At 53.3% G+C, this 27,199-nt stretch overlaps 1 protein-coding gene across 20 annotated transcripts in view; it reads right to left on the reverse strand.

Moving 5' to 3' along the window:
* ABLIM2 (actin binding LIM protein family member 2) overlaps nucleotides 1-27,199 on the reverse strand; it is a 189,118-nt gene that overhangs the window by 71,043 nt on the left and 90,876 nt on the right. For all 20 annotated transcript variants that reach the window (XR_004027220.1, XM_030800851.1, XM_030800864.1 and 17 more), the window contains 3 exons: nucleotides 21,709-21,796; nucleotides 15,222-15,280; nucleotides 6,296-6,373 (listed from right to left, as the gene is read on the reverse strand). Coding sequence is in view for 19 of the 20 variants with exons in the window: in XM_030800851.1 (XP_030656711.1) it covers nucleotides 6,296-6,373; nucleotides 15,222-15,280; nucleotides 21,709-21,796 (225 nt within the window). In the remaining variant the exon portion in view is untranslated. The remainder of the gene's footprint in view (nucleotides 1-6,295; nucleotides 6,374-15,221; nucleotides 15,281-21,708; nucleotides 21,797-27,199) is intronic.

Below are 27,199 nucleotides of genomic sequence, written 5' to 3' on the forward strand. Positions count from 1 at the left end.
ATTATGGCCCCCAAACTTGGCCTTCCTGTTCCTGGCAGCTTCACCCTAAGCTGTCTCTTCCCCATGTCCCCAGGTGTGCCAGGTTCAGCCCCCTACTCCAGCTTTCCTGTATTCTTCAGGATCTGTTAGTCCCCAGCCCACCTCCTCCACAAAGTCTTCCCTGATCACCAGGCTTGAGAGTTCTCCTGAGACATTAGGTCTTGGGGTGAACCCTGCCATTTGTGATTTGCATGAAGAGAGAGAAGTTCTGATATCTCAGACCTCTGGCTGCCCCTTTGGAGCCTGGGGCAGGGTTCAAAAGACCTGAGATCCAATCCCGAGCCAGCCATTTGTAATCACGAGATCTGATCCTGCAGGATTTTCAGCAGCTCCCCTCTGCCTTCCAGGAAATTGGAACTCTGACGCTTGTTCACCCAATTATCCACGCCACTTGGCACTCAAGTCCTTACAGCTCCCAGTCACCCACAGCCTGGGGGCTTTGCACCCGCTGTTCCCTCTCTGGGATGTGCCCTTCCCACACCTCTTCCCTAAGCCCTGCCTCTGGTCCTTCCAGAGTCAGTGAGGGCCCCTCCTCAAGGCTTCCTTCCCCACCCCCCTGCAACAAGTTAGTGTTGATCTTCATCTGTTGAGTTGTCCCTTATCCCCTCAAGACAGTGGCTCCTGGAGGCCCAGGATTCATCACTGAGTCCCTTGCCCAGCTGTGAGGTTGACAGCAGGCTTGTGAATTGAACACAAGCCAATCAAGCATTTGTAAAAGTCAGGTGAACTCTCAGCCAGATGCCTGGAGAGGTGTGTTTTGCATCCTCCCTACCCCACCTCCGTCCCCTCCCAGCAGCAATGATCACAGCATTCACCTGTCCAGCCCCACAGCATAGGGGACCGCCTTGCCCTGGGTTAGTTCCCGGCCTTCCTCAGGCTTCCCTGAACCACCTGGCCCTGACAGCAGGGGTCAGAGAGGGCAGCCTGCAGGATGCCAACAGCCCCTGCCCGACCCCCCAGACAGGTTGCTAAGTGGCCTTGCAGATCCACTTCCCCCACGCCAAGTCCTTGGGTGGTTGCCATGACAACGGGCTGCACTCTCTGATTGGCGGAAGGCCTCTGGAGTGTGTGTGTAGAGGGTTTTTCCTCTTTGCCTTCTTCCTTCCCACACTCCACCCAGCATAATACACACTAATATGGCCACCTACGACAGTATCATTACCATATAACCCAGTCAATGATCACACAGAATGGAAGAACGTTGCCTTTATACTCTGCACTATTGCCATGTTGAAATAAAGGTTACAAAATAATATGTTCAGTGTGACCCCATGTTATAAAAATTACACACACACAGAAGCGAGACCTGAAGGGTGCCTCAGAAGCATCGGCAAGGCCACCGTGGCTGGCAGGATGTAAATGCTTTAATTTTCTCTGGTGTGCTGATTACTGTTTTTTTAAAAATAAATGCAGATTGCTTTTGGAAGAAAGAAAAGAGCAGTAAAATAGGTGATGTCCAAAAGCCCCATGGTTTATGGAGGGTCTACCGTGTGTACATTTAATCCTGGAAACTAAGATGAACGAGGCGCAGCCCCTGCCTGCCAAGCCCTCACGGTCCATGGAGGAGATGCAGCCACTCGGTGGGCTCTGGTCCATTCCTGTGCACGTGAATGGCAGGGGGAGCCGGTCCCTTCCCGACGGTGAAGGAAGGGGATGCTGCATTTGACAACCACCCACAGTAGGCAGGGCTGGGCAGCTGCAATCTGCAAAACACCCGATGGGGACATGGAATGGCCCCTTTCTGAGACGGACTCAGCACAGAGCAGGGGGCCAGGCACACAGTAGGTTGATGACAGACACCAACAGAGGTGAGATGAAAAACAGGGTGGCCAGGCATGGTGGCTCACACCTGTACTTCCAGCACTTTGGGGGCCCAAGGCAGGTGGGTCGCCTGAGGCCAGGAGTTTGAGACCAGCCTGGCCAACACGGTGAGACCCCTCTACTAAAAATACAAAAGTTGGCCAGGCATGGTGGCATGTGCCTGTAATCCCAGTGACTTGGGAGGCTGAGGCAGGAGAATCGCTTGAACTTGGGAGGTGGAGGTTGCAGTGAGCCAAGATCGTGCCACTGCACTCCAGCCTGGGCAGCAGAGGAGACTCCGTCTCAAAAAAAAAAAAAAAAAAAAAAAGAAAAGAAAAGAAAAAAAAAGAAGAGCAGGGCAGAAACCTGGGATAAGGAGGGCTTGCCCACCAGATCACATCATCTTGGTGAAGAGCCGGACTGTGTGCAGTGCCCACTCACATGGCACCAACCCCAAGGTGGGAGAGAAAGTGAGGCTGCTTGGGCTTCTGGCCTGTCTGGCCCCTGGGAGGGCTGGGATGCGGCCAGGCTGGGTGCTGACCATGGTACTTGGAGCACGTGTCAGAATTGGGAGCACGTGTCCTTGCATTGTGGCTCTACCACTTAGAGGCTGCAAAGTCAGCTCATATCTCAGAGTGGCATCAGCGACGTGGGCTCACTGATGGCAGGTCCCTCGGCAGCTCTGAGGCCAAGAGGAGGCAGCATGGCACCCCACGCATTCTCTCTTGTGTCAAGCTAAGAGCCGGGAGACTGGATTAATTTGTTCGAGGCCTTCTGTTTAAAACTGGATTGTGAGCACACCTACCTGGCCGAGCAGGAAGTCCATCAAAGCTGAGACACAGTGCACCAGGCTGCAGTTGACCTGGGTCAAGTGCACGCCCCACTGGTGCAGAAATTCTTCACCCACCAACATCCCTTCCCACCTGAAACCCGCACTTGGGTCTGCCCTGATCTCTCCTGTGAACGGGAACCCCTTCCCCTACCCAGAACAGGGATGCCATCTGGCCTGATGGTGGCTGGGTCCCCAGGGCTCCACTGGGAGCTTGTGCTCGCCCATGCTTGTAACTGCCTGACGCAAGAAGAAAGGAGCCACCACGGCTGTTTACAGCACTGAGCAGCGGGGTCTCCTGGAAAAAACCCAAGCCTTGGAGTCACGGAGACCTGTGGGCTCCAAGCCCAGCTCTGCCTTGAAAGTGTGACCATGACAACAGAGGCCACTGTCACTGCTTGCTGCACACACACACAGTCACTACCACTCCACTTGCAAATGCCAGTTTGTTAAAAAAAAAAAAAAAAAAAAAAGAGCTCATATATAATGAGCAGTTACTATATGCCATGCAGGTTCCAACAACGACAACGACAACAGCAGCAGCTACCATGAATGAGCGCTTACCAGGCACCAGGCAGGATGCCGAGTGGCTTTGCAAATGTTGGGGCTCAGAAAACAATACCCCAAAGTACAGAGCCACAGCACGCTGAGGACTTTGACCTAAGGGAGAGTGGAAGGCCTCGGGAAGCACGGTCTCTCTGATCGCCTCCTGCCCTCCTGTCTCTCACCCTCTTCCTTCCCGCCCCCGCTGAAGTGAGCCATAGAAACCAGAGTTCCTCTTCCCCAAGGCGGGTCATAGAAACTAGAAGCTCCTCCCCAAAGCCAGCCATGAAGCCTAGAAACATGAGTCTAACCTTTCCCTCATTCTGTGCATGACCTGGCCATGGAGACATTCTCTGACCTAGCTCACCTGAGAGTGGGTCCTAAGACCCCCGCCCTATACCTGGAGGAAGAAGGGCTCCCCAGAGAGGTCAAGAAGCATCTGAGCGGACGGCCCTGCTGTTTCCCCACTCAGTCTACTCCCATCAGATCACATATATTTTGTCCAATCACATTTCTACATGGCCGTCCAGTTATCATCCAATCTAAGCATAAAAATAGGCCAGGTGCGGTGGCTCACACCTGTAACCCCAGCACTGTGGGAGGCCAGGCAAGTGGATCACCTGAGGTCAGGAGTTTGAGACCAGCCTGAACAACATGGAGAAACCTCGTCTCTACCAAAAATACAAAATTATCTGGGCATGGTGGCGCATGTCTATAATCCTAGCTACTCGAGAGGCTGAGGCAGGAGAATCGCTTGAACCCAGGGGGTGGAGGTTGCAGTGAGCTGAGATCAAGCCATGGCACTCCAGCCTGGGCAACAAAAGCAAAACTCCATCTCAAAAAAAAAAAAAAAAAAAAAAAAGAACAGTGTTGGCCAGGTGTGGTGACTCACACCTATAATCCCAGCACTTTGGGAGGCCGAGGCAGGTGGATTGCTTGAGGCCAGGAGTTCAAGACGAGCCCGGGCAACATAAAAAGACCTCATCTCAACAAAAAATACAAAAATTAGCCAGGTGTGATGGTGCATGCCTGTAGTCCCAGCTACTCGGGACGCTGAGGTGGGAGGATCGCCTGAGCCCCGGGAGGTTGAGGCTGCCGTGAGCCATGATCTCACCACTGCACTCCAGCCTGGGTGACAGAGCGAGACCTTGTTTCAAAACCAAAATTAAAAAGGACAGCCCTCCCGGGGTCTTTGGACCTTCATTTCTGAAGGCTCCTGTGTCACCTAAAACTTTGATTAAATACATCTGTCATGCTTTTCTCTTGTTAACTTGTCTATTGTTATAGGAGTGTCAGCTGTGACCCTTTCAACAGGTGAGGAAACAGATCACAGCTTTTTGCCCCTACACAAACATGATCTCATTCACATAATTGTCATAATCATTATTCATGAGGATGATGATGGTATTATGGATTGAACTGTGTCTCCCCAAATTTCTATGTCGGTAAAGTCCTAACACTCAGGACCTCAGAATGTGACTGCATTTGGAGGCAGGGCTTTAAGAGAGGTCATCAAGTTAAAATGAGGCCATTAGGGTGGGTCCAATCCAATCTGCCTGGTGTCCTCATGGGAAGAAATCAGGACCTGGATGCACACAGATGACCCGTGAGGATGCCAGGAGAGGACGGCCGCCTGCAGGCCAGGGATGGGGAGACCAACCCTGCCAACTCCTTGATCCTGGGTTCCCAGGCTCTGGAACTTTGAGACAATTTATTTCTGTTGTTCAAGCCCCCAGGAGGCTGACACAGATGATGGTAATGGTAACGGCAGCGAGTGTCTCCCACAGCCTTCTTCTGAGCAGGCGCTGTGCTCACTGCCACCCAGGCGGCGCCCCGGTGAGCCCTGGACCGAAGGTGCCCGGGGATCTCCGTGGCTTACTGAGGCGCTCCCAGAGGCTCCAGGCAGGTGGCACCTCGCCCAGGGCACGCAGCCAACCCGGTGCCTTCACGTGCCCGCCTGAGCTTCGGAGTGCATATCCCAAGCGCCACAGTGCCACTCACCCTCCAGGCCAGCAGTGCATCATGGTAACTGAGGACTCGTGCACCCCTCAGTGGCACTGTCAGGATTAAGATCAGGAAGGACCCTGTGTCCAACCACTACAGGAGAGGAGGGCAGAAAAGAAGCACAGCAGACAGCGGATCCAATAAATTGTCTCAAAGTTCCGAAGCCTGGAAACCCAGCACATCCAGCCTCTGCTGAGGCATAAAGAACCCAGGTCCTGGCCTGGTGGGGATGGGGAGGGGAGAAGGGGCTTGTCCCAGTCACCAGCCATTCCAGTGCTGGGTTCCGGTGCAGGGGCAGCCTCCATGGCAGTCCTGGATGGCCCCTGGCCACTACCGCATAAGCCATCCCTCACCTGGCGCCTGGGGGTCCTCACCTAGATAAGGAATTTTGGTATTTACACAAGCAATATTAGCAAATAATAGTAACAGTAATCTCCCATCTCAAATCCCACCACCCAGAGGAAATTTCTGGTAACAACTTGTTAAAATGTTTTCAATCATTTTTATATTTGTATGTGATTATGGAAGCATGTGAGGCTCACACACAGACACACACACACACACACACACACACACACACACACACACTGTCTCTCTCTCTCTCTCTAACGAAAATGGGATCACATAATTTGCATCAGTCTTAACTTGCTTCTTTTAGGGAACACGTTGGGAGCGCGTGCGTGTTGATATACACAGATCTGTGCCGTTATTTGCAAAACCTGCAGGGTCCCGCCTGGGTGCCTGGCAAGCCCTGTCGGCCATTGATGTGACGTGTCTGCCCCACTATAAACAACAGCTGTATACACACCACCGTGTGGATCGTCACCAGATAATTGGGGACAGGTTCCCAGGGGAATTGCCAGGTCAAACAAACATGTCTGTGTTTCAGGTTTTGAGTCAAACTCATAAAGTCTGTACCGACCTCCACTCCAAAGCAGGGACAAGAGCAATGGCCGTACCTCAGGCCCCAGATGACAGTTCTCCGGGAACTCTCTTAGGGGCAGGCTCAGCCACGGCCGCTGGGCCCCGCTTCTCTCTCCACCCTCCCACCGCCGTCCCCATAAAAAAGCCCTGACTTACATAAATCACACGGCTCGGAGACCCTGAGGTGCTGGAAGCAGGGACAGAGATGATGCTCTCTGAGGAAGTTCTGGTTTCCTGAGAAAGGAGAGAGGAAGAGATTGAAGGCATGTACCAACATTCGAGGACTTCAGAGGCGACTGTCAGGAGTCCCACTCCAGCAGCCACACCAGTGCACTGGGGTGTTTCTTTAAAGTTGTGGCTGGGCCGGGCACGGCGGTTCACGCCTATAATCCCAGCACTTTGGGAGGCCAAGGCGGGTGGATCACTTGAGGTCAGGAGTTCGAGATCAGCCTGAACAACATGGTGAAACCTCATCTCTACTAAAAATACAAAAATTAGCTGGGCACAGTGTCAGGCACCTGTAATCCCAGCTACTCAGGAGGCTGAGGCAGGAGAATCGCTTGAACCCGGGAGGTGGAGCTCAGTGAACCAAGATCGCCCCACCGCACTCCAGCCTGGGCGACAAAGAGAGACTCCCTCTCAAAAAAAAATAAAATAAAATAAATAAAGTTGGGGCTGAAGGAATTCTTAGAATAAACACACAGGCTCAGATGAATGACTGAAAAGCTAGCATCAGGCAGACGTGGGGGGCCACACGGGACCAGAGTGACGCACAGGCCAAGCCGTTCTGCAAGCTCCGGTTATGCTCAGAGGTGTCATTTTCCACCGGGATTATGGGGACTCGCTGCAGCTTAGTCCACTGGCCCAGGTTCCTGGGAACACGGGACCATCTTGGTCACCCTAAAGACCCTCTCTAGCTTGGCCCCCAGCTCTGTCCTCCATGCCCTCTGACCCTCCCATGGCCCCCGGAGGCCCCTGGCAGCCACCCTCCCCACCGCACCTCTGGGCTTGTCCTGGCCTTTTTGCTGCCGTCACGCCTGGGACCTGTGTCCTCCTTACATGCTCGCTGCTGTCTGGGGCCACTCCTCCCTCCCGGACCATACCTGCTGTGTCCCCTGGGCTGATGGTTTTTGTGACTGTCCTGCCTCTCCCCCCACCTCAGCCCCTTCCAGCCCTGTGGACACGCTCCTTCTGTGGTCCCCACACCTCTGGCTGCACCTGCTATCCCTCCCCACCTGCAGGGCAGGGGCCTCTCCTGGTTCAGCTCTCACTGGAGCTGCACACCCCTCTCCTGGTTCAGCCCTCACTCCTGGGCCACCTGCCTGGCCTTCCCCATGCCTCCTATTCACCCTGTCCAAAAGGAGCCCCTCTCCACAGAGGCCTCCCCAGCCCTCAGCAGCCAAGAGCTCAGCCCTCACTCTCCCCACAGCTCCCATGTCCTCTGCTGCATCGATGGTTGCCCACCCTAACCACAGCCCCCACTGCATCTCCCTCCTTTCATTTTCTGAGCAGACCCTTTTCTTGCCACCCCCAACAATTCTGTCCCACCCATTTCAGGGGTCCATCCATGCAGCGGTGCCTGCAGCCCAGGAGGCACCACAGTGGATGGGCCAATCTGTGTCCACATTCGTAGGTTGAATCCTAACCCCCAGGACCTCAGAATGTGGCTGTATTTGGAGACAGGGTTTTTAAAATGTCGCTAGGATGAGCCCTAATCCGTTATGCCTGGGGTTTCTACGAGCAGAGATCAGGACACAGATACACACAGGGAGTCCACGTAGAGGCGCAGGGAGAAGGCAGCATCCACGAGCCAACGAGGGCGAAACCACCCCAGCTAACCCTGTGACCTTGGCCTTTTGGGCTTCAGAGCTGTGGGAAGGTGGGTTTCTGCCGTGCAGGCTGCCCAGGCCGGGTGCCTTGATCGGGGAAGCCCCAGCTGCCTGACCCAGGCTGGGCATCGTGCAGCGGCTGGCGTGGGTGACAGCCAGTGCCTCCTACACTCAGCGCACACCAGCGAGGATGGGCAACACCAGCGCCGGATGTGGGGCCACGTGCAGCAGCGGAAGGACAATGCTGTGAGGCATGCGGGTGGCGCCTGGGCAACCCTGAGTGCAAACTTGATTCTGTATCTAGAAAGGAAGGAGAGGAGGGAGTGGGCGTGACACTCCACCGCCTGTCCGCCACCTCTGCCTTCGTCCCCGCTCAACCAGCCCAGTTCCTCTCCACGCCCCGTGTCTCCTCATATCCTAAGCTTGGCAGCTGCTGCTGCCACCTCTGCCGCCACCTCCTCCTCCTGCTCCTCCTCCTCCTCTTCCTCCTCCTTCTCCTCCTTCTCCTCTATGAGGCCTGCCCAGCTTCCTTGGGCCTCCCTCAGCCCTGGTGCTACACACCAGATGGGCATCAACTCTGGGGTCTGCCTGCCCCCTGGACCACGGATTTCTGCAGGCTGGCAGGGGCTGGGTCCTCAGTCATGCCCAGGATGGCCCAACACCACCTGCTATTTGAAAAGTAGACAGCTAGTTCTGAGGTATGTGACATAGGATCTGCTGATCCCACTGTTCCTCGGCCAGGTTGAATGTTTTACAGGCCAAAATGGTGGCTGCATACATTTTATATGAATACGTTGAAACACCCTTTGCATCTCAGTGTCCTTCTCCATCCCCCGGCAACAGCTCCCTGAGGGGCTGTTTCTGAGGATTAGATCAGGGATGAGGCACGTGAGGTGCTTAGCACTGAAAAATTCTCCCCACTATTATTTCAGCTCAAGGTGGGCTCAGGAGATGACCTTGACAGAGAACCCTCTTCTCTGCAAAGCAGACGAACATGGGGTGTTTTAGAAGAAAGATTCCCGTAAGCCGAGCACACTAACAGCAGCACAAGGAAGTCTCCCAGGCTCCTGGGGAATGCTTCACAGCCTCCAACTGTGCCTTGGTGCAAATGGGAGAGAGGGAGCGTTGGTGGGTTTCGGCACAGGGCCAGGGGCCAGGTTTGCTCTCTGCATGTTTGAGGGGGGTCTAAGCGGGGCAGCCAGGTCACTGTCCCATTCCCCTCTCTGGGCTCAGTCCCCAGCTCTGTGATGGGTGGGGAGGAGTCAGAAGGGAGCTGAGTAGGCCTGATTTTCCCCAGTGGGAGGAGGCTGGAGCTTTTTCTGGCTTTCTCCCTACCCAACTCCAATCGCACAAAGGTGCTTGGCAATGGAACTCAATATCCATATGTTCTCCCGGGCCCCAGTACAAGCGCCTTGTTCAGACCCACAGAAATGGAAGGGCTGGGAGCTCACCTGGCTCCAATCCCCCCCCACCAGCTTTGCCTGGCCCCAGGGAGGCAGCTGTCCTTCAACAGTCACTGGGGAGGCCTGCTATTAGGGTCACATGGTCTGACCCCTCTCATCTCCACGTGAAAGCCGAGGGGCTGAGGCTCAGAGAGGGCCAGTGACTTGCACCAGGTCACACAGCTGGGAGGAGGCAGAGCAGAACTCCAACGCCAAGCCTCGCTCTACCGCCCTTGGCCACCGCGGAGAATTGCTGGGACCGTCTCGCTCCCATTCAGCCAGAACAGCCCTGCGTTTGGTCTCAACAAGCCTGTGTCCTCCTTCCTCAACGGCCCCCATAGTCGCCAGCTTCCTCCTGGACTCCCACCCACAGTAGCCACCAATGAGGCCTCTGTGCACGGGGCAGGCCTCACTCTTAACTTGTCCAAAGGAGACACACCTTGGAAACCCACAACCTACAGGACCAGCCTGGCCTAGGCTTCCTCCACCGAAGTCACCCAGCCCCCAGCCAGAGCAGGGACCCCTCTGAGCTGAGCTGTCCCTGTGGCCACCTTCACCGTTCTTGGGGCTTACCTTGGGCTAACCACAGGCACAGGGCCACCCCCTTCCCACCCCAGGGTCCTGAAACCCACGTTCAGTCCCCTGAAGATCACTGGCTCCTCAGACACACCGCCCAGAGCCAGAACCAGACTGGGCCATCAGCCGCAGCTCCAGGAAGCCGCCTGTGACCACCGCCAGCTGGGCCCGGGCCCCTCTCGGTCACGGCTCCTCTGAGCATCCTGCACATCAGAGCCTGCCCATCCATGTCTGTCTCCCCCACCAGACAGGGGGCTCCTTGGGGGCAGGGACCCCTCAGGTCTTATTCACCTCTATGTTCACAGTGCTCAGTCCCAGAGCACACACAATAGGTGCTTCATGACTTGTGTGTTGAGTGACCATATGATCAAATACCCAAGGCGGGGGTGTTGGCACTGGGAACAGGGCGGCTAGGACCACATCCTTCTCACCTCCGCTGAGCACCCTGGCCAGATGCCAGGGACGTCTGACATGCTGTCTGTAAACCAAAAATTAAATGCTAGGGCTCCCCAGCCATCTCAGTGGACTCTATCCACTTGGCCAGGGCACCCCAAAGTTAACCTGAAAGACGGGTTCAGGCCATGATGGGAAGCAGGGTTCAGACATGCCTCACTATGCTCGCCTCCCTTTGGAATTCAGGAAAAGCCCACCAGCGTTTAACATCAACGCAGACCTTAAGTCTGATGAGAAACATTTACAGTCTATTCTCTCTGAAGCCTGCTACCTGGCGGCTTCATTTGCATGACAAAACCTTAGACTCCACAAAGAGACATTCCTTTCTATAGATATTAACTCTTTCATCCAACTGCCAATCAGAACATTTTATTTTATTTTTTTTGAGACACGGTCTCACTCTGTTGCCCAGGCTGGAGTGCAGTGCCACAATCTCGACTCACTGCAACCTCTGCCTCCTGTCTCAAGCGATTCTCGTGCCTCAGCCACCTGAATAGATGAGATTACAGGCACGTGCCACCATGCCTGGCTAAGTTTTGTATTTTTGGTAGAGAGCGGGTTTCACCATGTTGGCCAGGCTGGTCTCGAACTCCTGACCTCAAATGATCTACCCACCTCAGCCTCCCAAGGTGCTGGGATTACAGGTGTGAGCCACTGCGCACGGCCAATCAGAATGTTTTAAAATCTACCTATAACTTGGAAGCCCCTGCTTTGAGTTGTCTCACTTTCTGGACCAAACCACTGTCAATCTTACATGTATTCTGATTGATGTCTCATGTCTTCCTGACATGTATAAAATCAAGCTGCACCCCAAACACCTTGCGTGCCTGTTCTCAGGGTCACATGAGGGCTGTGTCATGGTCACTCATATTTGACTCAGAATGAATCTCTTCCAGTATTTTACAGTTTCTCTCTTTCCGTGGACAGATCCTTGTCCTGGGAGAGCTCCCATCCCCATGGTGCAGAAGGGGCAGCCATGTGATCAGGGCCACCTTCAGGCTGCAGAGAATAGTGAGTGCTCCCTCCTCCCTACTGCAACCTTGCCTGGGGCCGGGTGCTCAGGGGTCGGCCTCTTGCTGAAGAGCAACCCTGAGGCAGGGATGGAGGCTCCTTTGAGGGTCCTGGAGCCCCCCAGGAGCCGGCACAGAGGGGCTAGAACTGCGAGTCATTTCTCCTCTGGACTAGCAGGTAGCATTGAGAAGCTACTTCCACTGGGTGTCGGGTTTCCAAAAACGAGTGAGGTTGATGCCGCCAGGAGTGGGCCAGGCCTGCCTGCCTTCTGCATATTTTCTCCTTAACTGGTTTGCACCTGACGGAACAACACAGAGCAGAAGGGCTCTCCCTCCCACCCCCAGGCCAGGAAGTGCCAGGCCCTCTGGGACAATTAGCTCCAATGGGACGGAGACCATTAGGCCGGGAGCCACGCCAGTCCCTGCACTGGGCGCTAAGAGGCCGGCTGCTCTCAGCCTGCGCCGCCTCCCCGTGTTAGCTAGAGGCCAACTAGCCCTCTGTTAAAAATAGCTGCTTCAAAAGCAACTGCAAACAGAGCCCAGGAAACAAGGACAACAAGGACGCCTGCACAGGCCCCCGAGCACAAGGACTCCTTCCTCCTCTGCTGGCAGCATCCGGCGGTTAAGTGACCCCCGCCCCCGAGGCCAGTGACCCGGAGGTCAGCACGGGCTGGCATCAGTGCGGACAGTGAAGCTGCTGCCGCCGCCTGGCCAGAGTCAGGCCTCCTGCAGGTGCCATGGCCAGCTCCACAGCAGGGGCCAGAACCTGGGAGCTGGTGCCAGCCGCCCCCCACCCCGCCCTTGAGGGGTCCTGGCTGTGGCCACAGAGCTCCCTTTTCTAGCCCTGGTCGGTTTCAGTGTGGTAGGAGTTATTAATAAATTACTTTAGGGGCCGGGCATGGTGGCTCACGCCTGTAATCCCAACACTTTGGGAGGCCGAGGAGGGCGGATCCCGAGGTCAAGAGATCGAGACCATCCTGGCTAACATAATGAAACCCCGTCTATACCTGAAAAAAAAAAATACAAAAATTAGCTGGGCATGGTGGCGGGCACCTGTAGTCCCAGCTACTTAGGAGGCTGAGGCTGAAGAATTGCTTGAACCTGGGAGGCAGAGGTTGCAGTGAGCCGAGATCGCGCCACTGGCCACTGCACTCCAGCCTGACGACAGAGCGAGACTCCGTCTCAAAAAAAAAAATTATTTTAGGCAGATAGAAAGGAAAAGGGGTCCTTGGGAAGTTTTTGTTTTCAAAGCAGCTCTTAGAGCCAGGCCGGCACCCTTTGATACGCAAATGCAGGCCACTAGAAACTGGGTCCACCCAAACAGGGCGATTCCTGATGCCTTCTTGCCCTTGCCCCACATGTTCCTGGCAGCATGGCCGCCCCCACATATCCCCAAGTGTGTAGAACATCAGGGCACCCTGCATTTGCATATTAAAAGCTAGGGTAGGAGGGCCAGCTTTTTCATGGGCTACATGAATGACATGCCTGGTCAAACCAATTGCCTGAGCCCTATGCAAATCAGACACTGCCTCCTCAAGCCCCTATATATACCTGACTGGTATCCACCCCACTTGGGGTTCCCTGTCTTGGCTTTGGAGCACCCCCGCGCTTTCTCTATACCGGGGAGCTTCTTCCTTCTGCCTTTCTTCTTTCTTGCCTATTAAACTCTCCGCTCTTTAAAACTACACCACATGTGTCCGCGTTGTTTTTTCTAATTCTACTTGAGACGGAGACCCTGGTGTTCCTCCACTCATTGAAGCTACATCATCAGGAGACAGGGTGGTGTCCCCATGCACACATGCAAGCCACAGTGTGGTCTGGTGGCCTTGGCATGACAGGCTCCCTCACTCAGGTCCCTTCCACAGGCCTTCGGTGGGCATGGAAAGATCTCACAAACGGTGCGGGCCCTGTGGTCACTTTGGAGTCACACGCCATGGCTTGCTGAGGGAAGGGCTGCTGCCTTGCTCATCCCTGAGAACCAGGGCAGCCTCAGGGTAGCTTCTAGAATGGACTGCAGCAGCCATTTGAGAGGACAACGAAATTCATAATGTGCCAGCTAGCTGCTGCCATCCTGGCCAAGCTCACTGTGGGATTTCATTGCACGACTCTTCTGCTACCGTGGAAGGCAGAAAAGGGCAGACTTCCCCTGGGGCCCCTCCCCTGCCAAAAGCAGAGCCGCTAGGAGAGCATCAGGGACACAGGTGGGAAGCCAGGGCCCCTGCCTGCCCCTGTGCAGATCTCTAGCCCTGCCTGCTCAGCCGGCCAGCAGGGGAGCTGGCCTTCCAGGAAGGGTCCAGATGCTGGGCATCCTGCAGCTTCGCTCAGACAGGCCTGCATCGGAATGCTGTCCCGAACCCCATCAGACACTCTCTATGCCCCACTTTGTTCCTTGCAGGCACAGTTGATCAAACAAGAGCCCAGACTTGCCGCTACAGCACATCAGAGTCACTCAGGACTCCCAAGGTAGCCTGCTTGGTGGACTGGATGAGGCCTACGGGACACGCCACATTCGGGAGGAAGTGGGAGGCCAGGGGTTGCTGAGATCCACAGCAGGATGAGGACATGGCCTGACCTGTGGGCCTTAGGGGTGTCCTCAGGTCCCTGGACCAGCAGCCGGATGGGGCCATAGACCACCCTCGGGTCCCAGACCACTAAGGGACTGCCCCAAATCACTAAGCTAAAGGGAAAAGTCCAGCTGGGAACTGCTTGCGGCCAACCTGCCTCCCATTCTATTCAAAGTCACTCCTCTGCTCACTGAGATAAATGCAGATCTGATTGCCTCCTTTCAGAACTCAAAAGAATGCAATCACTTGTCTCCTCTCTACCTATGACCTGGAAGCCCCCTCCACGCTTTGAGTCATCCTGCCTTTGCTTCTAGTTTTCCAGCCTTTCCAGACTGAACCAACGTTCATCTTGCATGCGTTGATCGATGTCTTGCGTCTGCCTAAAACGTATAAAACCAAACTGTGCTCTGACCACCCTGGACGCATATCACCAGGACCTCCTGAGGCTGTGTCACGGGTACACATCCTTAACCTTGGCAAAATAAACTTTCTAAATTAACTGAGACCTGTCTCGAATTTTCGGGGTTCACAGATGTGAGGGTGGTCTTGGGGACTATTTGGGCCCCCCAACACTGTAGTTGTTCTCAAATTTTCACAGCCATTGGAGTTCACCAAATGAGTGAAAAGGTCAGCAGGCCAGTCCACAAAGGCTCTTAGATGCCTCTTTGCTATGTGCACTCCAAAATTCGTGTGTTGGAAACTTGGTGTCCCTTGTGACAGTGTTGGAGGTGGGGCCTTTGGAAAGTGACTGTTCATGAGGGCTCTGCCTTCTTGAATGGATTGCTGCCGTTACTGTGGGAGTGGGTTAGTTATCTCGGGAGTTTGGCCCCCTTTTCCTCTTTGTTCACGAGCTCTTGCCCCCTCTCCCCCTCCTGCCATGGGACGGCTCTCACCAGATGCCGCACCCTGCTCTTGGATTTCCCCACCTCCAGAACCATGAGCTGAATTAACTTCTTTTTAAATAGATTACCTAGCCTGTGGTATTCTGTGATATCAACAGAAAACAAAGACACCCTTGTTCCACCTGTATTATTGCTCACCAGTCTACCTGTTTACCCTCCCCACCTCCTAAGCCTGGCTGCCCCCATCCTGCAGCCTGTGGGACTGGACAATGAGCCTGTAGAATCTGGTCAGTGTCCTCTTAACTGTACAAAGATAGTGCAGGAGCAGTGAAGAGTACATCAGAGACACCAGTAAATGCCACCAACCTTGTTTCTGTCTTCAGTTCTGGCTGCTTGTCGACACGCCGGATGCCAGATGGAGGAACCTGTTGACAAATTCCCAACAGGGAAATGATTAGAGTTATTTCCCACGTTGCAGGGGCCTGTGTGGAAACACAGAGGAGGGAGCTGGTCCATGCACAGACGTGCACTCGGACTCCACCCTCCAAGCGACCCCGAGCATCCTCTCTGTGCTGGAGTTAGTGCTGGGCAGGGGGTACCCAGATCACAGTCCCCGCACCCACGGGCTCACAGCCCAGTTGTGGGACTGAGGCAGGAAATAAACAGGGAAATGGCTGCTGTACACTAACTGCTCCCACAGGAGGAGGCATAGGGTCTTGAGGAACCTGGGGGACAGTTGGAAGATTCTTCTCTGAGGAGGGAGTATTTGAAGGGGTTTCAAGTTCCTGGCTAGGATATAGGATTGGCTGGGTGCATGTGGAGGGCAATGGCTGGGCCCACCTGCAGAGATAGCTGGGGCTGCAACCTGGGTAGGAGCCAGCCTTGGGGAGGAGGACTTGCAGGGCAGGGCTCTAAGCTGAGAGGTAGGAAGAGGGAACCTCAGCTGGGAAGTGGGCCTGCTCCTTAGGGTATGGGGTGAAGAACAGGTGTGTTTGGTGGGAGCTGGGCACAAGGCTCAAACACCAGCCCCACCCGGTTACTAATTTACTCAATCTCTGAGGCTTCTTGTGTCTCAGTTTCTCTAGCTGTCAGCTCTACCCAGCCACCCATGTCAACAGCCACAACCATCAACATAACAAGGCCACCCAGCACCAAGTGCCCCCAACATCCCTGGCACTCTGGTCTCTTCTATTCAACCTCAAACTGCCCCAAGTCTTTGTTTTTGGTTTTTTTTTTTTCACCTAAGAATAGAGCTAATAAGAATTCTACCTTGTCAGGTCACTGGGTGAATTTAATAAAATTAAGCAGAGGTGATAAAGTATCAGAAAAGTGCTTTGTGAGTTGCTGTATACAAATGTTAGTTGCATTAGTGTGATTCTTCTTGTGCATGGGGGACTCAGTGAATGTCAGCTCCTTCTGCCCACCTTGCCATCCTTCAGGACCTGAGGCACTTGCTCCTCCTGGGCCTCCCTGAACCTCAGCCTGACCCGCTGCCCCCTGTGATGGGCTGGCACTGTGCTCACACACCCAGCCTGACCCGCCGCTCCCTGCGATGGGCTGGCACTGCGCTCACACACCCTCTGCTAGCTGCATGGCTGTGTCTCCATCTCTCACCCACTGCTCCCACGAAGGTGAGGGCTGTGGCTGACTTGTGTATCCCACAAACAAGCCACACAGGCTAGCACATGGTAGGGGCTGAAAAGTGTGTGTGGAATGAGGGAACTTATCCCATCTCCTGCCTGCAAAGTCCTCTGGGTCGTGTGGATTTCATGGCGGCTCGTTTCTAGGGACATAGCAGCCATTTGGAGCTCTGAGAGATGGTGATTGGATTACGTGAGTGTGTGAGCACACAGAAAACATTTCTTGTTTAAAAATTAAAAATAAATTATGACCATAAAAGTAATAGGGCTGGGCGCAGTGGCTCACGCCTGTAATCCCAGCACTTTGGGAGTTCAAGACCAGCCTGGCCAACACGGTGAAACCCCATCTCTATTAAAAAAAGAAAAATTAGCCAGGCATTGTAGGGGCTACCTGTAGTCCCAGCTACTCAGGAGGCTGAGGCAGGAGAATCGCTTGAACTTGGGAGGCAGAGGTTGCAGTGAGCTGAGATCGCACCATTGCACTCCAGCCTGGGTGACAGAGTGAGACTCTGTCTCAAAAAAAAAAAAAAAAAAGTAACAGATGTCTCTTATTAAAAATTATACAAATCTTCAAAAAAGTATAAATGAAATTAAAATCATTTCTAATCTCTCACCCACTTTTTGTTGGCTGCCTTATAGTACAGGTGTACCTACAAATGGAAGGGGTTCAGTGTACATACACAGTTTCTTTTTTCTTTCTTTCTTTCTTTTTCTCTTTCTTTCTTTTTAGACAGAGTCTCACTCTGTCACCCAGCCTGGCATGCAGTGGTGCAAACATAGCTCACTACAGCCCCCACCTCCTGGGCTCAAGCAATCCTCCTGCCTCAGCCTCCCAAGTAACTGGGACTACAGAAGCATAGCGCCATGCCCAGCTAATTTTTCATTTTTTTGTAGAGATGGGGTCTCACTGTGTTGACCAGGCTGGTCTCAAATTCCTGGGCTCAAGCAATCTGCCTGCCTTGGCCTCCCAAAGTGCTGGGATTATAGGCATGAGCCACCACACCCAGCCTACAGACACAATTTCATATCCTACATATTTGCTTAAAAATGTCTTGAACAGGCCAGGTGCTGTGGCGGAGAATGGCGTGAGAATGGCAGGAGAATGGCGTGAACTCGGGAGGCGGAGCTTGCAGTGAGCAGAGATCGCGCCACTGTACTCCAGCCTGGGCGACAGAGCGAAACTCCGTCTCAAAAAAAAAAAAAAAAAAAAAAAAAGTCTTGAACATTTCCCAGTTAATTAAATATCAAAACATGCAACTTTAAGGGCTACACAATGTGGACAGTTAAGAATTTTATCTCTCTACTCCTCTCCTGATCTTTCTTTTTTCTTTCCTTTTCTTTTCTTTTTCTTTTTTTTAAGGCAGAGTCTCACTCTGTTGTCCAGGCTGGAGTGCAGTTATGCGATCTCATCTCACTGCAACCTCCGCCTCCCAGGTTCAAGAGACTCTCATGCCTCAGCCTTCAGAGTAGCTGGGATTACAGGCATGCGCCACCACACCCAGTTTTAGTAGAGACGGGGTTTCACCATGTTGGCCGGGCTGGTCTTGAACTTCCGACCTCAGGTGATCCATCCACCTCGGCCTCCCAAAGTGCTGGAATTACAGGCATGAGCCACTGCACCTGGCCTCCTCTCTTGATCTTTCTAACGTTTTATTTATCTCTACATAACATTGCAGGGGCTCCACTGCACACAACTGGCACATACTTCCTAGAAATGGAGTCTTAGCTCAGAGAGTGGGGTCATGTTTAGGGCTCTTGAGATTTTTCTGGCAATTTCCCAATTTTCACCCCTACTAGCTGCATAAGAGGTCTGTGTCCTTGACTTCTCTCCAACATGGGGCTCACACTTCCTTTTTATATTTTCACCCCAGTGGGAAAAAGGAGTATCTCATTATTTTAATACGGGCATCGTAACAGTGAACAGGATCTAACGCCCCACCCCATGTTTACGGGAAAGTCCACGGCAGGAACGGTGGTGGCAATGTGGGGGTTGGCCTGCCTCATCGCCCCGGAGACCGTGGGGGTCGCTGGGGCCCATGCTTTTCAGAGCTTTTATTGCAGCAGGATTTGCCAGCCAAATAACATCTGCACGGAGCCCCGACATCCCTGGAGGTCACACACAGGGTCTCAGGATGACCAGGCAGGGTGGGGGCCCCAAGGAGGCCTGTGCCAGGGAGCAGAGCCTCAAAGCCACACAGCTGGTCAGACCTGTCATCATTCAGACTGAGAAATCCAAGTCAGGAGAGGGGATGGGCCTGGGTTCGACATCCCGCAGAACCTCACAGCAGAAGCGGGGGCCGGCCTCAGTCCAGTCCTGAAGGGCGCCTTTGTTCCTGAGATGAGGTTACCCTTGATGTGAACTTGTGTCCCTGAGCTGCTGTCCCAAGGCCATTGTGCTCAGTGTCCACCGGGCCCCGCTGTCTAAGGGTGCCCTTTACTGTGGGGGCCAAGCCCCATGCAGAGCAAGGCCCCTGCCCAGACAGCCTGGCACTGCTGGGACGGTCCCAAAGGACCCTTTGACGGGCTCTCGAGCAGAGACTCAAGGAACAGGCGACACTGGGGATGAGGCTGTCCTGTCTGACATCATCCCGCTGGGTTCGGCCTGAGAAAGGGAGGCCTGTGTGACCCACGGCCCTGTGATGATGGCGCATGAGGTCATTCAACAGCCTGCAGGCACCCGCACGGCAGACACTCTGACAGCAGCTCTCCCCGACCCAGCCGGGCCCAGCTGGCCTCTGGGAGCCCTGGAGACAGAGAATCTTCAAAAGGGAGTTGTGGCTAAAGAGATGAAGTCTCAATACCAGACCTGTCCTCGCCGGGGCCCCTTTGCCCCATCCAATCCATCATCAAGTCTGGGGGCTGCACCCCAGCAAATGGCCCCTGTCCCACCAGTGCTCCCTGGGACCAGGCCCTTGGGTCAGGCTCCTCTGAACCCTCTTCTCAATTAGGCCTCGACCTTTGCCCAGGTCTCCATCATCACTCCCATAACCCATCCAGTCTCAGGCCTGCCTGGCCCAGTTTCAGCGAGAATCCTGCAAAATCAGTTTGGCAGGAATCCCCCTGCCTAGAAGCCTAATCTCCCTCCACTTCTGATTGAGTTCCTCATCCCTTCTTTGACGACTCAGTCCTTAGCCTGTCTTCGGCAAGCATCTCGTGGGGTCAGTTCAGTAAGAAGCCCAGTACCTCGGGCGACTTTCCACCTGCTGCCCCACCCCTGCTCGTTGGCTGCAATCCCCACTGTCTGCCATATTCAGAATCTCACCCCCTCTCTCGTCCATTGCGATGGTCCTGACTCCTGTTGGGAAGAGTCTTCCTTACCGGTTTTAAGGAATGCCAGAATAATTTTCTTTAGCAGGGAGGGTTCAGGGAATGAATAAGCAATACATAGCGGGGTGGTCAGTGATAAGATGAAGCATAACTCTAGGTGCCTGTCTGCAAGGAGAGTGATGGGGCTCAGAACATGCCACCCCAAACAGGACTAGCAGGCCAGAATGTGCTGCCTCTGACATGCCCTTCTGACATAAGGGTTATTTTGAGTTATTTATCTCAAAATAACTGCTGGGGGAAACAGCAGACTCAGAAAAGCATTGAAAACCAAGAAGAAGTGACCATTTTATAAGGGGAACTGAGACCTCCAAAGGAAACCTCCAACTCTAAGGCTGTCTTCTCTGTACCAGGAAAATGAGGATGACCCGAAGTCCCTGGGTCTCTTCTCAGTCGAGAAGGCACACAGCACACCTCCCCCTTGCCTAAGGTGCCCCCTGCCCCCCGGGCCCCCCACTCGACATAACTGTGCCTCCCCACACCTTCCTTCTTTGTCACAGGGGATGCTGTTATCTCAGCCTGAGGTCAAAACTGCCTCTTTGATGGCCAGGGCATGGTGGATCATACCTGTAATCTCAGCACTTTGGGAGGCCAAGGCGGGCAGATCGCCTGAGGTCAGGAGTTCGAGACTAGCCTGACCAGCATGGTGAAACCCCATCTCTACTAAAAATACAAAAAAAATTAGCCGGGTGTGGTGGTGCACGCCTGTAGTCCCAGCTACTCGGAAGGCTGAGGCAGGAGAATTGCTTGAACCCAGGAGGCCGAGGTTGTAGTGAGCCAAGATCTTGCCACTGCACTTCCAGCCTGGGGAACAGAGCAAGACTCCGTTTCAAAAAAAAAAAAACCCAAAAACAAAACCAAAAAAAACCCCAAAGCTGCCTCTTGGAGATCTGCCCCTGCGTGTCCTCATTTCTCTGGGCTACCCTTTGCACGTACACAAGGTGCACATGTTAATAAGCTTCTGTTCATCCTTATCTTGTTAATCTGTCTTGTTACAGGGATCTGTCCCAACTAAGATCTATAAAAGGTAGAAAATTATGTTTCTTCCCCTTATAAGAGTCATTTCTCCCTCCTCCCCTGCCACTGGATACCTGCATTATGAAGGTATAAAGGGTAGCCGAATGCCGCCATCAGAAGCTTAATTTAACTGTGAAAATGAGAAGCTATGAGCTAAAAAGGGTTAATCTGGGAGGAGGAGATACGACCAGTCCTCAAGTCTCACTCTTTCTTCAGGTCTGGCAGAGCCCACAGGACACCCCGCCTTTGTGATGACACTGATTTTTAATGGTGAGTGGGCCTGGGGCATTTCCCAAGGGGCCCGTTAGAAGTCCGCTACGTTTTCCTTCAAATCCTCCTTTCATCAATGCTCTGTGGGGCTGGCTCTTCCCTTGCTCCTGGAAGAAAGCCTCGGCTGCTGCCAGTGGCCCTCAGTACCTCGTTACCAACCTCCTTTGTGGACAGAGGGGTTGCAGCAGGCTGGGGTGGCTGGGGTAGGAAACACCTAAAACTCCTAACTTGGACTCCTTGAGCTAGGGCGGCTTTCTAGAAGGGGCCTAAAGTGGCGACGGATGTGAACAGGCCTTATTTGTTTAAGCTTTGCTACTTGGAGCCAAATAGCCAGCACTTCTGGGTGCTGGTCTTTGGTTCGGCCCTTTTCCTTTCTTGCTGGTCTCAGGCTCGCTGAGATCGCTGGACAGACAAGGCAGGCTGAGGAGGCTGGCCTGGCACGTGCCCCCACCCTGCCCTGCTGACTCCCCGCTGTGGCTGGGCTGCTCGTGACCTAGCGAGATGACACTGTCACCAACCCGTTCACACCCACCATGTGGTGTGGACCTCATAGAGGGTAGTTCCTTGCTCTAGGGGACCAAGTAACACATTTTAATTCGTACCTTGAAGATACATCTCTTCGCCTTCTGCAAACATCTGGCCGCACCTGGCACATAGCGCGCAGGAAGGGTGGTAGTGCTTCTCCCCGGCCTGTGAAAAAAGCACAAAGCAGAATGTTTCTATTGAAGCCAGAAAGGCTGGCTGGGTCCCAGCACCCGGCATGGATACAGCACGCCCTGCGCACAGGTACTCAGGGGACACTGGAAGGGCCAGCCCCCACTATCGGGACTCAAGACCCCTACGCAGAGCCCAGACCCAGGGAGTGCCCCCGGGCTGTCCAAGGCGCCCTGTGCGGAGGCAGGGGGAGACCTGGCTGCACTTGCCCAGCCTGCAGGAGCCCAGTGTGCCGGGGCAGTACAAGAGGGGTCAGCCTCCTCCACCAGGCGGCATCCACAGGGGGGCCTTGGTATCTCCAGAGGGAGCAGGAGGGACAGGAGGAGGAAGGAAAGGGGAGAGGGAGGGGAGGGAAAGATAACACCATTTCCCCAGGTGCAGGAATTAGGGGAGTGGGGTGAAAAAGGATGAATACTTTCCTTTTCATATCTCTGTATTGCTCAGTACATTCAATGAGCATTTTGCTTTTATCATTCTTGAAGTTTATTAAATTAGACTACAAATGCTAACACTGAAATAACCCAAACAAATCACATTGCCTGGTTTGGCTTATTTTTGCCTGGAGCAAAAAAAAAAATCACCCCGAAATGCTCCCTTTACCCCCACGTTCCAGCGCACACTTCCTACCCTGAGGGCACGGCGGGTGCAGCCTGTTGCTAAATGTGGATGCTAAATCCCTGTGGCTCATTCTTTCCTAAAACAGGAAGAAATTTCCTAATCCCTACCTACATTTGAATTTGTAATAACCAGTTTCCTGAATCAGTAAGGGCTGAAATGTCATTTTGAGCATCCCGTTTTCCCTGTCCTGTGCCTTCCCCAGGATGAAAAGAGCCCCGAGGTGGCCCCTGTGTATTGGGAGGAAGAGCCCAGAGCAGGCTTTTCTCCTGCGCAGAGCCTGGTGTGGCCTCCTCTGCCAACCTCCGGGCCAGGTGATAAGGCCATGAATCTTCCAGCAAAGCGGCCCTTCCCGCAGGTCAGGAGGTTGACTTCAGTCCTGCCTGCCCTCCAGGGCCCAGGCCTCGGCACCAGCTGTCCCCTTCACTGGAGCAATCCTCCTACTCTCCCACCCCTGCCACCCTGACTGCTATCTCATCCCACCTGCCACCTCCTCTTGGGAGCTTTCCCTGAACCCTTATCTGGGCATTCACAGCCCCATTTCCACACTGTTTGGGGATTACTTGGGTGTATTCTTCCCCACTAGACGGCCAGCCTCTCAAGCGCAGGGCCTGGCACCTGGGCCACGTCAGGGAGCAGCAGGTGCAGGGATCTCTCTGGACAGCAGGTCACACCACAGCATCTGGCCCCAGAGTGTGGGTGAAACGATCATTTCGCTGATCACAATTATTCAAATGCCCAGTGGTCTGGGTAGCACTCTTTTTTTTTTTTGAGATGGAGTCTCGCTCTGTCACCCAGGCTGGATGGAGTGCAGTGGCACAATCTTGGATCACTGCAAGCTCAGCCTCCCAGGTTCACGCCATTCTCCTGCCTCAGCCTCCGAGTAGCTGGGACTACAGGCGCCAGCCACCACGCCTGGCTAATTTTTTTGTATTTTTAGTAGAGACAGGGTTTCACTGTGTTAGCCGGGATGGTCTCGATCTCCTGACTTTGTGATCCGCCCGCCTCAGCCTCCCAAAGTGTTGGGATTACAGGCCTGAGACACTGCGCCCAGCCTGGTCTGAGTAGCACTCTTAAGTGTAAATCAGAGATTGAGACAGCTCTGTATTTTTAAAAATGAAAGTCACCAGGTATCAACGTCACAGTTGTCAACTGCTGGCTCACGGCACTCATAATGAGTATTTCTGAGTTTGTGGCCTGCAACCTGTCCTCACACCTGCTTAATCCAGGTGCCCCCACTTCACACTGACTTCCTCTAACGTCAGGAGTTCTGTGACAGCCACAGGGGACAGAAAGCAACCCTGCAGGGCAAACAAACCCTGCTGTCTACACGGCATGTCTACACAGCACGTCCACATGTTACACTGCTGGGACAGTCTCTTTTTTTTTTTTTTTTTTTTTTTTTTTTTTTGAGACAGAGTCTCGCTCTGTCAACCAGGCTGGAGTGCAGTGGTGCAACCTCAGCTCACTGCAACCTCCACCTCCCGGGTTCAAGTGATTCTCCTGCCTCAGCCTCCCGAGTAGCTGGGAACTGCAGGCACACGCCACCACGCCCAACTAATTTTTGTATTTTTAGTAGAGATGGGGTTTCGCCATTTTTGGCCAGGATGGTCTTGATCTCTTGACCTTGTGATCTGCCCGCCTTGGCCTCCCAAAGTGCTGAGATTACAGGCGTGAGCCACCGTGTCCAACCTGCTGGGACAGTTTCTAAGACGATGGGCTTGAGCCCTCCACAGCAGCAGTGGCTATGGTCTCCACAGCTCATGCCAAGAAGCTTGTGACACACATTAACTTGTCAAGTCCTTGTGGCAGTGCTATGGGTATATTATTACTCTCACTGACCATAGGAGGCACAGAGAGGTGGAAGAGCTTGAGCAAGGTCACACAGCAGCAGGTGGTGGAGCTGCGGTTATAGCCCAGGAGACTGGCCTCCAGGTGCAGAGCTTAAGCCCGTGCCCAGGCCTGGCAGGCACTCAACCCCCAGCCTGGCTGTCCCCGAGTCCTGGTATGGATCTCAGGTCTGGGGTGTGCATCCCCTGCTCACATGCTCACTGCTACGGCTTGAATGTTTGTCCCTGTTAGATACAGTTAGGTTCCCTCTGCAAACAGCTTATCCAGTTTCCCCATTCTCTGTACTATAATTCCAAATACCCCCCTTGCCTCTGCTGTGCCCCAACTTGTCTGAATATGCCTAGGCATGCCTGAACTTGCTACAACCCCAGTCCACATTCCTTTCCTTATCAGGGAATAGGTTACCTTCCTAGTCCCTCCGTAAATGACCCCCTTTCTCTCTCTTCTCACCTCCCTTACATGCCTACCTTATCTAAGAAAGTTTAAATGTTTAGCCCATTGGTACTAGTTTAGACTGTGTGGTCCAACCCTAGCCAATAGAGGAAAGACACAGAAGCAGAAGCTGCGTTAGAGATAATAAAAACCCTGATTTCCTTTGTTCTGTGTGCTCTTGCCATTGCTCCACAAGCGAGACACACTCTTCTGCAGAAATAAATTTGCCTTGCTGAGAAACTCTTTGTCCTTTGTGCAGTGCTCGTTCTTCTTTGCGGCACCGAGCATTTGTTTTCAACATCCCCTTCAAAACTCATGTTGAAATCTAATCACCAGTGTGGCAGTATTGAGAGGGGGGCCCTTAAGAGGGGAGCAGACCGTGAAGGCCCTGCCATCAGGATGGACTGATCCATTCATGGATTAACAGGCCATCATGGGAGCGGGACGAGTGGCTCCAAAGAGAGGAGGAAAGCTCTGAGCCAGCCAGCATGCTCAGCCCCTCACCATGGGACTCTGCAGAAAGTCCCCACCAGCCACAGGATGTGCCCCCTTCACCCTGGACTTTGCAGCCTCCATCACTGTAGGAAATCCATCCTTTTCTTTATAAATTCCCCAGGAGTTTCAGGTATTCTGTTACATGTCACGGGAGTGGACTAACACATGCCGTACCCTCATGCCCTGAACGAGCAACATGGAGGATGCTGGTGAACCCATCCAAGCCAAGAAGTCAGACACAAGGGAACAGGCCACAGGTTTAGGATGTTCAAAACCAGGCAAAGCGATCTACATGGCTAGGGTGCCCTTGGGGACTCACGGGGGAATCTGGGGCACCCGACCTGTTCTCCTTCTTGACTCGGCACTAGTTCCATGGGTGTGTCCAGTTTGTAAAAATGTATCAAGATGCACAGGTATAATTCATGCACCCCTCTGTGTGTATTACATGCCAACAAAGCAAAGACCTAAACACAAGAGCTAAAACTGAAAAACGATTAGAAGAAAACATGCTGTTAGGAGGACAGGTGCAGTGGCTCACACCTGTAATCCAAGTGCTCTCAGAGGCCGAGGCAAGAGTATCACTTGAGGCCAGGAGTTCAAGACCAGCCTGGGCAACATAGTGAGACATGGTCTCTACAAAAAAAATTGAAAAATTAGCCAGGCGTGGTGGCTTGTGCCTGTAGTCTCAGCTACTCGGGAGGCTGAGGTGGGAGGATACTTTGAGCCCAGGAGTTCTAAGTTACAGTGAGCTCTGATCATGCCACTGCACTCTAGCCTGGGTGACAGAGTGAAACCCAGACTCTTAAAGAACTGTTTTAAAAAGGTGGGCAAAGGACTTGAATAGACACTTCTTCAATGAAAATATACCAATGGCCAACTGGTACATGAAAAGATGCTCAACATCCTTGTCATTAAGAAAATGCAAATCAAAACCATAGAAGACACCACTTCATACCCATGAGGATAGCTACAATAATAACAACACAGAAAGGAAAAGAAAAGGTGTTGGTGAGGATGTCAAGACACAGGAACCCTCACGCGCTGCTGATGGAAACACAAAACGGTGTAGCTACTGTGGAAGACAGTGTGTTGGTTTTTCAAGAAGTTAAACACAGAATTACCAGGAGCCAGGAATTTCACTCTTTGGCATTTAAGGAAAATGAAGAGCAAAGAACAGGAGAAATGAAAACTTGGCTGGGCACAGTGACTCAAGCCTGTAATCCCAGCACTTTGGGAGGCTGAGGTGGGCAGATCACCTGAGGTCAGGAGTTTGAGACCAGCCTGACCAACATGGTGAAACCCCATCTCTACTAAAAATACAAAAATTAGCCAGGCTTGGTGGGGGGTGCCTGTAATCCCAGCTACTCAGGAGGCTGAGACAGGAGAATCACTTGAACTCGGGAGGCAGAGGTTGCAGTGAGCTGAGATCGTGCCACTGCACTCCAGCCTAAGCAACAGTGCAAGACTCCAGAAAGAAGGGAAGAAAGGAAAGAAAGGAAGGAAAGAAGGGAAGGGAAGGGTAGGGAAGGGAAGGGAAGGGAAAAAGGAGGGCACGGTGGCTCATGCCCGTAATCCCAGAACTTTGGGAGGCCGAGGTGGGTGCATCACGAGGTCAGGAGATCGAGACCATTCTGGCTAACATGGTGAAACCCCATCTGTACTAAAAAAAAAATTACAAAAAATTAGCCAGGCACGGTGGCAGGCATCTGTAGTCCCAGCAAATCGGGAGGCTGAGGCAGGAGAATGGCGAGAACCCCAGAGGCAGAGCTTGCAGTGAGCCGAGATAGCGCCACTGCACTCTAGCCTGGGCAACAGAGAGAGACTAAATCTCAAAAAAAAAAGAAAAAAAAAAAAAGAAAGGAGGGAGGGAGGGAGGGAGGGAAGGAAGGAAGGAAGGAAGGAAGGAAGGAAGGAAGGAAGGAAAGAAGGAAAGAAGGAAGGGACAGGTGGTTACACACAAAAACCTGTATATGATGTTCACAGCAG

Source organism: Nomascus leucogenys, chromosome 20, assembly GCF_006542625.1.
Source record: "Nomascus leucogenys isolate Asia chromosome 20, Asia_NLE_v1, whole genome shotgun sequence".
Classification (NCBI taxonomy): Eukaryota; Metazoa; Chordata; class Mammalia; order Primates; family Hylobatidae; genus Nomascus; species Nomascus leucogenys.